This window comes from Alexandromys fortis, unplaced genomic scaffold, assembly GCF_014885135.2.
Source record: "Alexandromys fortis isolate MF-2015 unplaced genomic scaffold, M_Fortis_MF-2015_v1.1 scaffold_86, whole genome shotgun sequence".
Classification (NCBI taxonomy): domain Eukaryota; kingdom Metazoa; phylum Chordata; class Mammalia; order Rodentia; family Cricetidae; genus Alexandromys; species Alexandromys fortis.
Window position 1 is genome coordinate 2932069 of NW_026067965.1, and position 16403 is coordinate 2948471.

At 45.2% G+C, this 16403-nt stretch overlaps 1 protein-coding gene across 4 annotated transcripts in view; it reads right to left on the reverse strand.

Moving 5' to 3' along the window:
- Znf592 (zinc finger protein 592) overlaps positions 1–16403 on the reverse strand; it is a 51164-nt gene that overhangs the window by 15969 nt on the left and 18792 nt on the right. For all 4 annotated transcript variants that reach the window (XM_050153922.1, XM_050153925.1, XM_050153923.1 and 1 more), the window contains one exon: positions 3992–6239. In XM_050153922.1, the coding sequence (XP_050009879.1) occupies positions 3992–6220 (2229 nt within the window). In that variant the 5' untranslated portion in view covers positions 6221–6239. The remainder of the gene's footprint in view (positions 1–3991; positions 6240–16403) is intronic.

Below are 16403 nucleotides of genomic sequence, written 5' to 3' on the forward strand. Positions count from 1 at the left end.
CAAGCTAGCAAACGAATAAGGCAAACATAATGGCACACACCTGTGACCTTAGCACTTGGCAGGAGGGTCGTGAGTCTGAGGCCAGTCTGGATTACTTAGGGAAACCCATCTGCTAAAAAGCTAGATATGGTGGGGGCATACCTGTATTCCTAGCACTTGTGAGGAAGATCAGGAATTCAAGGCCCGCTTTGGCTAGAGTAAATAGGGGCTAGCCAGAGAGAGATATATGAGACACTGCTTCAAAAATAAATAGATAAATAATAAAAATAAAAAGCCCATTGTAAGATTTTTTAATATAATTAGAAAAGCTTAAGTGTAGATCTGTATTGGGTAATATTAAAGAATGTTATTAATTTTACTAGGTGTGATGACAATATAGTTAAACAAAAGCTTAAGAACAGGAAGATACACACTCTACCAGGCATAGTGGCACACGCCTTTAATCCTAGTACCTGGGAGAAAGAGGCAGGTGGAACTCTGAATTTAAGGACAGTCTAGTCTACATAGTAAGTTCTAGGACAGTCAGAGCTATGTAGAGAGGCTCTGTCTCAAACAAGACAAAACAAAACAAAAAACCAAGACAGATGAGAAGAAAATAATGATGATGATACATTCCCTCTGTGCTGACATTCTGTACTAATTGAATGGCTTAGAATGTAAGGGAAGGTATGAAAAGTGCCCCACCCATTCCCCAGCCCCTAGTCAATGCAGAGGGAGACAGCTTTGCTTCTTCAGGCGCAGACTTCCAGGAGGAAGACATAAATCCAAGCACGCTGTTCCTCACTTGGTAGGGAGCTGCACCCCACCTGTCTCAGTACCCTTTGCCCTGCCTATGTGGCCTGATACTGGTACTGTCAATGGAACCCAAGCCCAGTGACCATCAAGGCTAACTCCTGATCTCAAGTCTTCCTCCCTAAAAGCCACATTTAGCAACAGAAGATACTGTGAAGGAGTCAAGCTGGGCTGAGAGAAACCCAGCAGCCTTCCAAGCACAGTCTCTGCAAACATGTCTGGACTGTGCTTTTATGTAGCTCTCACAGGACAGAGTGACACAGGGAAGGGGTGGTGTGAGATTGGTGCCAGCCCTGATTCTATGCTCTGATTTCTACCTACACAAGACTTTAGAATTTGGGTAAAAAGCAATGTGGAAAACATCACAGGCCCAGACACCAGACCTCCATGACTAAAGATCTTCAAGGATCAAACTCAGAGTCCTAGCTCAACTGGGACAAACAAGAGCATGGAAGCCCTAGAGAGGGTGCTGACCACACTCCATGACTCATCACAAGAAAATGGGACAGAAAAGATGAAGATGAGAGGCTGCACAGTGACTGGTGGTTTGAGCAAGAACGGCCCCAAAGGGTTCACACATCTGAATGCTTGGTCATCAAGGGGTGGCACTACTTGAAAGGGATTAGGAGGTGTGGCCTTGTTGGAAGAGGTGTCACTGAAGGTGGGCTTTGGGGTCTCCAAAAACTCAAATCAGTCCCAGTGCTCTCTCTTCCTGCTGCCTGCAGATCTAGATGTAGCCCTCAGCTATCTCTCCGCAACCATGTCTGCCTGCCTCCTGCCATGCTCCACTCACCCCCTTAACCTACTGTGAGGATAATGGATGAAACCTCTCAAACTGTAAGCAAGTCCCAATTAAATGCCTGCCCCCCTTTTCTTTTTTCTTTTTTTTTTTCTTTTTTTTTTTGAGATAGAGTTTTTCTGTGTAACAATCCTGGCTGTCCTGGAACTCACTTTGTAGACCAAGCCGCCTGCCTCTGGCTCCGAGTGTTAGGATTAAAGGTGTGCACTACCACTGCCAGGCAAATGCTTTCTTTTATAAGAGTTGCCATTGTCATTGTATCTCCTTACTTATCAATAGAGCACTGACTAAGATAGTGACCCTACGGCACTCCCTGGCCACTTCACACAAGTTCTCTGCAGAAGCTCAACTTCTGCCTCTACCAAGCACATGGCCAACCACACCTAACAATATCCTGCTCCTTACCTGCATAACTCTGACCTGTGTCCCCCATAGCCAGAACACCCTCTCCCCACCTTACAGGCCCAATCTGACTGACACAGCACAAGATTGTCCCTATGCCTGCTGCCACTATGAATTAGTCCCTCCGATGTCAGCAACAGAACTAGATTTTTAACCTTGTTTAATCTCAATAGTCTGTCACACATAGCACAAGTTTGGGTGCACTGCTGCTTTTGCTATCACCATGAACTCCTAGAGGAAGTCATGACTCCCTCCTGTTAGCATCCCCGGAGATACAGAGCCTGGCAGTGACCTGGGCTGGACTGAAGTGAAAGGAGCTCTCTGTTCTCCTAGGTCTCTGCAGTCCTGTATCCTGGCTGTTCTTCTGCTAACCTGACACAAGTAAATGCCTCCATCAGATGCCCGTAGGCAAGTCTATAGGGTATTTTCTTAATGACTAACATGGAAGGGCCCACCCCAGGTAGACCAGGCTAGCCTCGAGCTCCAGAGATCCACCTGCCTGCGTCTCCAGTGCTGGATCCATATGTGTGTGCCACCACGCCTGACCTTTTATGTTTTATTTTTACATGTATGAGCTTCTGCCTGTATGTACATATATGTATAGTGTGCATGCCTGGTGCCTTTGGAGGTCAGGAGTGTGTCAAATCCCCTGAAATTGAAGTTATGAGTGTTTGTGAGCCAACATGTAGGTGCCAGGTATCAAATCTGGGTCCTCTTCAAGAGCAACAAATGCTCTTAGTCACTGAGCCAGCTCTCTAGTCAGTGATAATAGTCTTTATCATGCAATAGAAAGCAAACTAATATACCTTAAGGGAAGCATTGTAAAGAGGCTTATCATGAAAGTAACCCTAAAGATGGAAAAGATGTCTCAATGGGTAAGAGCACTTGCTGCACAAGCACGAGGACCTGAATTAGACAGTACCCAGGTAAAAATGCTGTGACTGTGCGTGAGTGTAACCCCAGTTTTAGAGGTAGAAATGGGCAGATCCTGGAAGCTCGCTGTGCATCCAACCTAAGCAAAATAGTGAGCTTCCAATTCAGAAAGACCCCGTGTCAAGGAAATAAGAAGAAATTTTATGCTCTTTGTAATCTGCATGAATGTGCATGCTTGCACATTCACAGACACACGCACACACAGACCAATTTGGAGGTATTTCTGTTTTTTAAAGATAAAAGTTATTACATGGCCCTCCTGCCTCCAGCTCCAACATGTTGGGATTATATCTATGTACAACCATAACTCAAAGCTGTCTCCCTGACAGAATCTGCCAGCAATAAAGGGCACTAAAGGCACAGCACCAAGTACCTTACAAAATAAACCACATATCTCACCAGTTACAACTAGCAATCAGAACAAGCAGAAAAGCTCAACTCCTCTTCTAGAGATGAAGGACGGAGACATGCAAAGCTTCTGCATGGGACTGAGTGCCTGCCCACTTTCCCTTTCACCTCAGCCTTGCCTCTGGCCCTGTCTCCAAACAGGCTCTGCTCAACAGCTATGACTTAGAGACGCAGTTCTTAGAAAACATACTGAGGGACAAGGCAGCAATTCACTTATCCCTATCCCTAGGTTCTTTGGCCAAAACCATGCTGCCATCTGCTAGAGGCCAGAAAGAGACCACCCAAGCCAAGCCCTCACAGGCCTGAATTTGGACCAAACAACTGCCAATCTGAGTGGGAGTAGAACATGGGACATGTCCATAAAGACAGAGTCTTGCTATAACCCAGACTGGCCTCAAACTCATGATCCTTCTGCCTTAGCCTTTTAAGTACTGGAATTATAAGCATATAATTCCACCCCTAGCTAAACTTGCTAGATCTTCAGGCATTCCACCGGTATGGGTAGGATACCTTTCCAAATAAAAACCAAGCACTATATATTCTGGTGATACACTACTATTAAGTCAGATGTCCTCTAAGATTCTGCTACCGCTCAAACATTAACAGGACTTTCTCTAGTCCCCATTCTGGAACCTAGCATAGTGATAGTCTACTTACCAGCCCCTCAGTTTCCTCTGTTGTCCTCTGGAAATGTGCAGCCAGGACCATATAGTCTCGCATCTGCTTGTGACATTCAGGACATTTGGTTCCATACCGGATGAGCCTCACTGGGTCTGGGTAAAGTGGCAAGGCTGGAATTGCAGAGTTGGCATTGCCTGAAGTGGGGCTGGGTTTGGGAGAGGAAGAAGCGGCTGGGGTTGCTGGTGCTGTGGCGTTCACAGGAGCTGTCACAAACATCTGGTCCGCAGAGATGGGCTTCACAAGCAGCTGCGAGCACTGCATGACAAGTCCCTTGCTCTTGTGGTCACGGGCATGCCGAAGCAGACTGCACTTGTTGAAGAAGAGCAGCGTCTTAGAGCAAAGTGTACACAGCACCTCAATGTGGACGCTCCGCCGGCTGTAGTGCTGGCTCAGGCTCTTCTCTAAGGCAAACGCGTCTCCACACTCCAGGCAGCAGTACCCACTGGCCGGCACGTGGATTCTGCTGTCTGCAGGTGGGCTGAGATTTGGCGCATAGAGGGGCACAGGGTTAGAGCTATGGAGGACCTTGTTGAAGACCTCCACGATTAGAGGGGCGGCCTTCTTCACCTGGTGGACCAGGGGCACTGTCATTTGCGTGACCTGAGGCTGGCTCCGTCTCTGTGCTGAGGACTTGGCAGTCACAGACGCAGCAACACTGTGAGGGACCAGGTTCAAGTTGGCCAGGTGCACAGCTTTGGGCAGCAGACTGGCAGAGGCCAGGGCTGATGCCGGAAGAGCTGTGCTCTGTTGCTTCTTACTCGCCTGGGAATTCAAGGCAGCACCTTTCGGGGCCCGGGGCCCAGAGCCACGGCAGGGAGATGTCGAATCACTGGCCTTTGTCACGCTCTCATCCCCTTTTCTGTCACTGTGGGGGCTCCCTGAATTTATGCCCGCCTCATGAAAGTGCTCTTCCACAGGCAGGGCTGTGCCCTCATCCCCTGGCACCTCACTGGGGGTCTCAGCAATGGTGCTCCCTACAGGTGACTCAACAGGGGACTTACTTGGATCATCAGGGTCTGGCAGGATCCTTGTAACAGTCCGTTTGATTTCCCCTGATGACGTCTTAATTGTTTTGATTCTGACTTTGGGAATTGCTGGTGGGGAGCTGGCAGCCACAGAAGGAGACCCTTTGCTGCTACTATCACTGCAGATGCTCCGAGGGCTGTCTGATGGCTTGATATTTTTTCTAGTGGCCTCCAGAGGGCTCCGGGGACTCTTTGGTGACTTGGGCATTTTGGGGCTGCCTTTAGAACCCTCTTTAGTGGGCCCTGAGAAATCTTTTGTGTGACCAGGCTGATCCTCCTTGGTGACATTGGCCACTCTTTTAGCCTGTAGGGCCACCAAGGCTGCAACACAAGAAGATAGTTTGGAATGGGCTGGCTTCAGACGCTGCCTAGGTGGAACAGAGGAGCAAGCACTAAGCTCTGTAGCAAGTTTCTTAGGCTCTCCAATACTATTGCTAGAGTGACTATTGAATTGTAATGCTTCCCCAAAGAACCGACTGGAATCCAGATCTTTGTGGGGCTCCACCACCTTCGGCCCACCCCGCTCCTGCTCCTGCTGGCTCTCCAAAGGCAAGGGTTCTGGTTTGGGTTCTTTCTTACAAAAGTGATCAAACATGTGTAGCTCCGGGACTGGGAACTTACCCAGAGCTTCCAACACTGGGCCCCCCACAGCTCCACACCCAGCAGGAGGTGGGAAATAACTATCAGAGTGCTTGGACTTTATCCCAAACCCACTATCTTTGACAGGATCCTCGGGTTCTGGGCTAGAGATTGGGCTAAACTGGTTAAAGGTGGGTAATGGCTCTGACTTGGAAGGCTCCAGCTTGCTTGTGAAACTCCTAGCACTGTCTCCATTTATGAAAGTAGAATCAAACTTTCCACAGTGGTGGGAGTCTGGAGGCAGGTCTGAACCCCGAAATCCATTGTGAAGGAGACTTGGAGCAATGTGGTCTTTCTCTGCTTCAAATGACTCTTGGCGGCTGGTGTTCTTGACAATGACACTCACAGCCGGCACATCTGGGGCTGATCCTGAGTGAGACAAGGACACATTCTCATCCATACACATGCCTGAAGACTTCAGGGGACTTTCATTCTCCTCACTGGGTGTCTGGATGGCCTCCTTGGCATCAAGACTTGTGGGATCTGGGATGTCAAAGGCAGCCAGAAGGTCATCAAAATCTGGGGTTTTCATATCCCCCATGGCTGGATGCTGACAAGAGCTACAAGAGAAACAAAGCACATAATCAATGACCAGCAGGGCCATACTGAACTGTCCTATATCATCTGTACTGAATAGTCATCGCCCAACGCATACATGCAGCTGGCCCGCCCCTGTAGAACCCCACTTTCTATAGTAGGAAGTCACATACCTGAATATCACCCTAAGAGGTATCTGACCTGCTGAAAGGTAGGGGAGGCTAAAAAGAGAAGGCTAAAGAGTGATAAGCTTACCTGGAAGGTCTTAACCTTCAATATTTGGACATTTCTGGCTGGTCCTATGACATAACCAAAAGAGAGGGAAGATGTCCTCTTATCCAACTGGGCCACACCCCTGAGGCCTCCCCATCACCTCTGCCCTCACTACCTCTATCTCACTGGTGACTCTCTGGGTGACTCGCATATTTAACACACACAAATATCAGGAGCTAATGTTGCATAGAGTCCTCTCTAACACTGCCCAGAGTCTCTGAGAATCTTTGTAGCATGCATGTATGCTCATATCCATATATGTTCTCTCTCTTCTCCTGTCCTCCTTCCTCTCTCCAGGCTTTCTTTTCCTCCTCATTCTTCTGATTTTTGAGACAGGGTTGTTCTGGAACTCAATATGTAGAGCCAGCTTTCTTCTAACTCACAGAGACCTGCCTGCCTCTGCCTCTCAAATGCTGGAATCCAAGGTGTGCCTCACCATGCGCCCAAATGTTGCTATTGCTTCTACTTCTAAAATCTCTTTTTTAACATTTTTAAAAATGTGTATGTGTGTTTTGGTCACATGTTCATCTGTGTACCATGTATGAGCCTAGTGCCTATGTAGGTAAGCAGGGGACAAAGAATCCCATTATAGAAGGTTGTGAGCCACTAGACGGTGCTAGGAATCAGTTGGGATCCTCTGCAAGAACAAGTGTTCTTAACTGCTGAGCCAACTCTCCAGCCTTCTTGTTTCTTGTTTGTTTGTTTGTTTTGGGTTTGTTTGGGGGGGGGGGGTTCGAGACAGGGTTTCTCTGTAGCTTTGGAGCTTGTACTGGAACTCACTCTGCAGACCAGGCTGCCCTCGAATTCACAGAGATCTGTCTGCCTCTGCCTCCTGTGTGCTGGAATTAAAGGCGTGTGCAGCCACCAACACCCAGCTGGCTCCATCCAGTCTTCTTAATAAAGAAAAACAATGAAATAAAAATAGAAAATATCATGCAAGTAGAGCTACCAATGCCTAGGGGATGGATCCCTCCATCTGGGTGCTAGCATCCACAGAAGGACTTTGTCATTCTAATTCTAGCACCAAATAAAATGTGAGAGGATGTGAACCACGTGGGTGAAGAATACTTATAATTCTAGCACTTCAGAGGTGGAAGCAGGAGGATCATAAATTCAAGATTATCCTTTCTTATATAAAAGACTCAAGGCCTAGACTAAACACTTAAGAAAGGGGAATGAGGGGGCTGGAAAGATGGCTCAGAGGGTAAGAGCATTCATTGCCTGTTCTTCCAAAGGTCCTGAGTTCAATTCCCAGCAACAACATGGTGGCTCACAACCATCTGTAAAGAGGTCTGGCGCCCTCTTCTGGCCTGCAGACATACACACAGATATAATATTGTATACATAATAAATAAAAAAATATTTTTTAAAAAATTTAAAAAAAAAGAAAGAAAGGGGAATGATTAGCCAGGCAGTTGTGGGTGGTGGTGGCATCTGCCTTCAACCCCAGCACATGGGAGGCAGAGGCAAGCGGATCTCTGTGAGTTTGAGTGAGCCTGGTCTACAGAGCGAGTTCCAGGACAGGTTCCAAAGCTAAAGAGAAAACTGTCTTGAAAAACAAAACAAAACAAAGGGGGGGGGGAGACACTAAGTATTTGACTATTGTGTAGTCAACAAAAACATGTCTACACAACAACAAAGAAAACTACTTGCTAACTTTAAAAAAGACTAATACAGAGCCAGGTGGCATGGTGGCGCAGGCCTTTAATCCCAGCACTAGGGAGGCAAAAGCAGGTGGATCTCTGTGAGTTCGAGGCCAGCTAGTTCCAGAACAGGCTCCAAAGCTACAGTGAAACCCTGTCTTGAGGGGGGAAAAAAGACTAATACAAAAGTATTATCATATCATAATTATAACATTAAGTATCTATGATTGAAAAGAAAACTAATTGTTTAGGGTATGGAATTACTAACAAGTTATTTCTGAAAACATCTGTCACACTAAGAAATTGCTCTTAAGTTTTAAAAGGGAGAAAATAGAAAGGGCAATTAGAACCACAAGGGAGGCAGATGACATGATGAAAGTGTTTCTCTTTCCACCCAAGTTTGTGGGTTTGGTTTCTCACATCACAAGCACCCACAGCCCAGACCCTCAACAAAGCATAGCTCCCTGCCTAGGACTTCTCACATCCAGTTATGGTGGACAATGACAAAGTAAAATCAGTTATTTACACACAGGTCAGCAGACTGCCCCACTGGAATAAGATGAAGGTTTAAACAACAGTTATTTGTCTCCTGACTAGGTGCTGGAGTCCATAGACAACAGGCAGATACAGGTAAATACATCCCACAACACAATGCCAAGAGAACTGAAGTGTGGGGCAGCACAGCTGTGAGGAAATGCCTTCAGGACTCCTGCTCCAGAGGTTCCCCTCCCTTTCGTTCTGCCTTCCAATGCCTAGGGGAAAGGAAGTGGAAGAGAGGTGGAACAGGTGGAAGAGTGTGAGAAGAGGATCAGTGGTTGACAGGGAATGATTTGCTCGAGCTCAGTGTCCTCCACCAGAAAATGACAGGGGCTTGATGAAGAGTTATTAAATCTGAATATGTCCTGCTCTCCACTCAGAAAAATCTCAGGAGTTTGCTGAGAATGGTCAAAAAGTCAGAGCTAGTGACAGGAGTGGTGTCACCTACAGTCTCACCTCTTGGGAGGACTGAGGCAGGAGGATTGAGAAAAGAAGGCTAGATAGGGGTTATATATCAAGACTTCATCTCAAAAATAAGAAAACAAACACAGGTGCGGTGGTGCACACCTGAAATTCCAGCACTCTACGAGGTGGAGGAGGTTGACCAGGAGTTATGTCTGAGGTCAGCCTAAAATCTATATTCTTGCTCTAAATTTTTTTTTCTGAGCTCGGAGGTGGTGGCGCCTGTCTTTAATCTTAGGGAAGTAGAGGCAGGAGGATTTCTGTGAGTTCAAGGCCAGTCTGGTCTGCAAAGGGAATTCCAGAACAGCCTGAGCTACTAGAGAAACCCTGTCTTGAAAAAGAAAAAAAAAAAAAAAAGCAAGCAAGCAAACAGGATATGTAAGCCACAAGGAGCAAGCAGGTAAGCAGCATTTCTGCATGGCCTCTGCATCAGTTCCTGCCCTGGCTTCCCTCAATGATAGACTTAAAAGCTATAAGGTTAAATAAACCCTTTTCCTCAAAAAATGTTGCTTTGGTCATGGAGTTTATCACAGAAATAGAAACCCTAAGATACCTGGTTATCAGTTTATAATGTTTCCTTTGAAAAACAACATTATTTCATTGCAAGTTCAAGACCTGCCCAGGCAACTTTAAATAAAAAAAGTTCAATCTCCAGTACAATAAAAGACATGGAAGGAAAAAGAGGGGGGAAAAAAGAAAAAGAAAGAGAGAGGAAGGAAGGACATATCGGCACAGAAGAGGTCCTGAGGAAAGAGTAGAGTTATGGAACAGATGGGAGGGACCAGCGAAAGTACTCAAGCATGCACATGCACACACACAAATGACAGGAGAGTGAAAGCCAAGGATTATATATAACCATTTCATCCTCAGAAATGAACATTTGGGGGAAAGGAAAAAGTGTAACTAAAGTAGAAGTTCGCTCATCAAAATAACAGAAAAGAAGGTACTTTGATTCTTACTAAACTGATACATACAGACAAATAAGAGGTGACATAACAGAAAATATACTGAAGTTATTATAGGCAAAACACATACAGGAGCTGAGTCCTTAGCAGAGGAAGACATGCCTAGCATGTATAAGGACTTGGGTTTGAGCCCAAGTAACACACAAAAGCCATACGTACATTAGATCTAGCTTGGTCTATGTTTACTTAGTATGCTCTGTTGGACAGTCAGGGAAGCATGCACGGATGTAGACTGACACAGGGAGCTGCTCGCATGAGTTGGGACCACTGTACTCTATGACCACAAAACTGAGTTATCTTCAAAGTATGTCATGATTTTTTTGGACCAGGCAGGCAGGGAGGACGGGAGAGGAGGAAGCAAGGAAGAAGGAAGAAAAGAAATGCTTCTTACCATCTGTTGGTGAACTCTTGATTCTGTCCCCCATATAATGGCCAGTTTACATACTGACACAAATCTATGCTCAGTGATTCCTTATAATGGTTAAGAATTAGTCAAGCAGTAGTGGCTTTAATCCCAGTACTCAGGAGAGGCAGATCTTGAGGCCAACCTGGTCTACAGAGAGATTCTAGGATAGCCAAGGATACACAGAGAAACCCTGCGAAGAAGAAAAAGAAGAGGAGGAGGAGGAGGAGGAGGAGGAGGGAGGAGGAGGAGGAGGAGAAGAGGAGGAGACTGTTGAGGTAGGGGAAGGACAGAGAACTTCTGTACCTGGAAGACAAAAGAAAGGCTGAGTGACCAAGCACACTCAAGAACACGTCACTGCTCCCAAGACCTGGGGGAGCTTCAGCCTGGACTCTGGCAAGGACATTGGTCAGAGAGACATTGCTTCCATGGATGGTATTCAAAGTAAGTGAGCAAAATCACTACCTAGATCAAAGGAAACATGGGGAGGGGTGCATATTTCCAGACCCAGAACCAAGTCCCAGACTAGTAAAGGTGGAGCTGAAATAACAAATTATGAGCCCTAAGAACTGGCTTTCTCCCCACTGTGCTGCCAGACTCTGATTAAAATGCAAAATTAAACTGGCCTTAAGGACTTCTGAGTCCTTGAACAGGCAAGGCTACAACAGCTGGGCAAATTTATGCACATCTAATAAACCCCTGCATAAGTACTGACTCTGAAGGTGGATAACAGACCCTACATATCACTACTCTCCTGAACATAAACTAGACTTGCTTATAGGTCAAGTGAACCAAAAAACCACATGTTCTGAGTGAGCGAGTGGCTAACGTTTCGCTCCATGATACACCTAATGCTCAAACAATTGGAAAAAAGAAGCCTAAGAAGTCTCAGCCTTAGATAAGTATGTATGTGTGTGTATATATACATATATATATATATATATGTATATATATATATTTATTTATAAAATAGTTGTTCCATGGCAAGCATGGGCATCACACAGGATGTAAGAATAGAAAAGGAACTCCAAAATGAGCATGTCTGGTGGCTTCCGAGTGCCACTGTAGACTGCTGCGGGTCTGCCTGTAAAGCACAATCAACAGAGGCCAGCAGATGGCTGAGCAGGTAAAGCACCAACCACTTTACACTGTGTAAAGATGTGCCACTATGATTGGTTTAATAAAGAGCGGAATGGCCATTCGCTAACCAGGAAGAGGTTAGGTGGAATTTGTCGGGGCAGAGAGGACTTGGAGAGGAAGAAAGGCTGAGTCGCCAGCCAAGATGTGGAAGAAGCAGAATGAGGTACAGAGTAAAGGTAACTGAGCCACACAAAAGAATATAGACTTAAAAATGTGAGTTAATTTAAGTTCTAAGAACTAGTTAGGGACAAGCCTAAGCTATAGGCTGAGCTTCCATAATTAGTAAGAAGTCTGTGTTGCTTTTTGTGAGCTGGTGGCCCAAAGAAAAATGGGCCTTTAGCGGAAGGTAAGAAGCAACTCCTACAGGTTGTTCTCTGCCTTCCACACATGTGCCATGGTATCTCTGAAAATGTACACACAAAGAAAGAAAATGCAATACATGTAAAATAAAAATAGTAGCAATAGTAACAACAGCATGCAAATGACTGAAACAGAGCCTCAGGCTCCAGGTACAGCAATTCCAACTCAATAGGGCTGGGTCGAAGCCTTCTGGTTGTTTCTAGGACACTATTCTAGTCCAACCTCTTGATTTTACACACGGAAAACTAGGGCTCAGCGAGGGGAGTTTATCCACAGGTTACAAACCTGGTGCTCATGGAGACAATGCTGAAGGCACACTGAGACGTGGGATTCCTATGGAAGGCACCCTAGCGCCATTGTTACAGTTGTTTCAGTAAAATGTTAGTTTTCCTGCCTTAACAAGTCTTCGGTAAGAGACTTTATTATTTTTTATTAATCGGCACTCTATTGGATGTCTAGTAGACTCCTCACCTAGCAGACCTACTAGCAACTCTGACTTCCTCGCACATGCATCCGTCCTCAGTCAATGGCACTGCCATCCTTCTGGGTGCTGAGCCACTTTTCCCCCTTTTCATAGCTTCCACATAACCCACAAGGAAACACCATGTGCTATTGAAGATACATCCAAATTCAGCCATTTCTCACTACCAGCAACAGCATCACTTCTGGATTCCTACCTGGACTCTGCCCTGGCCTGTAATAGCTAGGGTCAACATAACAGCTAGATGCTGCTTGGAAATGTAAGTCCGGGGCTGGAGAGATGGCTCAGAGGTTAAGAGCACCGCCTGCTCCTCTAAAGGTCCTGAGTTCAATTTCCAATAACCACATGGTGGCTCACTACCATCTGTAATGAAATCTGGTGCCTTCTTCTGGCCTGCAGGCATGCATGTAGGCAGAATACTGTATACACAATAAATAAATAAATCTTTAAAAAAAAAAAGAAAATGTAAGTCAGGCAATCGCCTTCCTCTTATCCTACTCCAACACCATCTTGTCTCATCGTGAATAAGCTCCAGTCTTCCCTGCAGCTTTTACAGCCTGCTGGATCTCACTGGTGTATCTTTCCCATAAGATTCTGTCATATCAAGTCTGTCATGGTACCCATAAATCTCCTTACCATTCCTCAAGCATTCTGGCAATGCTCCTGCCTCAGAACATGTACATTTCCTGCTCTCTCTGATCTGCAAGTCCTGCCACTTGGTGCACACCTATAATCCCATAACCTAGGAGGCTGAGTTGGAGGCTAGCCTTGGCTACACAGAGAGACAAGATGAAAAGAAAATGAAGACAAGAAGGTTCTTGTTCTAGGTCCCTGTGGGCTCACTTCTGCATGTCCTACAAATCTTTCATCTATGTGGGTACTCTCCATTATCACCCTATCCCTAATCTCCAGCCCTTTATTCTGCCTTGTGTTTTCACAGCGCTCATGACCACTAACATACATTACCATCCATTCCCTTATTGGTTCACAAGCCCCACTGTGTTTACTGAAGGTGATCCACCACTAGAATCTCACAAGATCATTTCTTCAGAGCTGAGATTATTCAAGGATAGCACAGATTCCCCAGTAAGTTTATTACCTGCCAAGTATTTGGTAAATATGCAGCATGTCTGTGTGTGGTTTCTAAGACTAACACAGGTCCCTATGCATACTGAACAGACCCTTTATCACTTGCCCACACCTGGACCCTGGAACTTTCATAAAGAAAGGTTTTTGAGGTGATAGGCCTTGTGAGTAGGATAGGGTCTATCTGAAAGGGTATTCCTTGTCTATGGTTCCTGGATCTCTACAGAAACTGATTAAATCTATGTCATCGTGAAAAAACACCTAGTGGCCAACGTCCCAAGAATAAGGACATCTGTCTGAGCATGAGATCAGTGAGAAGCTAGTGAAGATGGGAGGCTAGCTCTAAAAACTAGGAGCTAGGACCCAGAAGGAAGGCATAAGTTGATCCTTAATCATAAAGGGATACAACTCTATGAACACACTAAATCCCACTAAATTATGTATTGTAAAAGTGCTGTATGGTTTTCCCACAATAAAACTGCTGTGTTGCAAGAAAATGAAAAAGAGTTTGTATAGATGGCTCATGGTTAAGAGCACTGGCTATTCTTCTAGAGGACCCAAGTTTGACTCCTATTTGACCTAGGTTAACAACTGTCTGTCTGTAATTCTAGTTCCAGGAGATATAACATTTTTTTTCCGGCATCTGAGGACACCAGGCACACACATGGTATACAGATGTACATGTAGACAAAAATACCCATATACATAAAATAAAAATAATGAAAATTAAAAAGAAAACAGAATTTATACAGATTATAAAGCCGACATGAGAAGTAGAAACTAGGACTAGGCAACAAAGTCAAAGAGCTGGGTGTGGATAAAACCTGAGACTGTAATCTGCACTTACTTTGCCTTGCCTTACTTGCAAACAGATCTCAGCACTTGAGAGAACAGAAGGCAGACACTTGAGAGAAAAGGAGACGGTAATCTCTGCTCACACATCATTTTAAAGAGTCCCTTCCACCAAACCTTGTAAAAGCATCATGTCTTGGTAGCAAGGATCTCTCAAAAGTAAGCAAGAAACCAATCATCTCAGACTTGCTGGAAACCAAATCTCCATTCCTGAGAGGAGAAAGTGGCTATCCCACAGGACCTCTGGCCCATCTCGGGCATCACTGTTTGGTGGTTCTGGAGCTGTCCCTTATTCATCTCATCTCCCAAAGCAAGCGAGTCACAAAGATTCCCAAGCTGAAATGCTGCTCCTGGAACATAAGGACATACTGCTAGTCTTGGGGATTTCTGTCGTTGCCACAAGAGTAGACACTAATGTAAGAAGGGGCTTTTCTCAGCCACTCCAACACATGCACAGAAGTTCCTCAGCTTACAATGGGATTATGCTGCAGAAAACTCATTTATTTTAAATTGAAAATGTAAATAAAAAATGTAAGCCTAGGGGTTGGTAGGACAATCTTGTGGGTGAAGACTGCCAAACCTGACCCAAGATTGACCACACAGTGAAAAGAACCCACTCCTCAAAACTGTCTGTCTTCTTCTTCTTCTTCTTCACACACACACACACACACACACACACACACACACACACACACACACACACCATAAAGTGCATGCATACTAAATACTAAACAATAAATGTTTTGTTTTTAATATAGCCCTGATATGGTGATATGGAAGTCCATGTCTATAACACCAACACTTGGAGGTGGAAGCAGTAAATACTAGGAGTTTAAGGCCAACTTGGGCTACATGAGACACTATCTCAAAGACAAACAGAAGTAAGATACCTAGCCTACTTATCAGTTAGAATGTTTCCTTCACAATTCACACTGAAATTTAATGACCAAAGCGACAGCATTAAAGGGGTAGGACTTGATTTTTCTTTCTTTGGTGTTCAGAAGGTGACACAATGTCTCATTCAGCCAAAGGTGACCTTATTCCTGATCCTACTGCTTCTTCCTCCTAAGGGCTAGGGAATCCACACAGTCTGGGGTGGGACTGTGTGAGTCTGGGGTAAGACTAGCCCATAAGGATTCTGCTCTCATGAGTGGATAAATAAAGGCAGGAGTGGTTCTTAGTAAAAGTGGTGGGATTGTCTCACATACATGTCTACTAGTTCATCTTATACAGCACACCAATCTTCACTAGAGATATGGCCCTCTAACCTTGGACTGCCCAGCCTCTAGAACCTCTAGAACCATGAGCCAAATAAACCACTGCTTATACATTACTCAGTCTTACAGCAACAGCAATAGAAAGCAGACAAAGAGGCTTACTAAGCATCATAGGTTGGTCACACAATACACTGTACCATATGTGATCTCATGGCTAGCTGACCAGGAACTGAGGCTCACTGCCACTGCCCAGCAACAGCCAGAGAATGATGGGAATCCAGATTAGAAGTGTGTCTCTACTGAATGCCTATCACTTCACATCACCGTTCAATCAAACCGGAAAACTGGAACTATGTGTACTCTTCCCTTTCCCATCTCTCCCCATTCCCTATTCCATGTGCTATCAACCATGTAGCTTTCTTCCTTCTTCCCTCTCAGTATTCAGGAGGCTGAAGCAGGAGTCAAATTCAAGGCTAGCTTGAGCTACAGAACAAGACCCCGCCTCCAAATAAACACATACAAAACACACATACTGCAAGGCCTCAAAATAGCTACATAGTCATTCATAGCAGCCACATTACAGCACCCAAAGGTAGGGCAACCCAAGTATTTATCAATGAATGAAAAGATTAACAAAATATAAAATATGAAATGTTACTCAGCCTGAAAAGGATGGGGGTCAGGGATATAGCTCAGTGGTAGGATAAAGTCTTGTATTCTCTTCATATAACTGAAGAGAGGAAAGGAGGGAAGGAGTGGGGAGAAAAG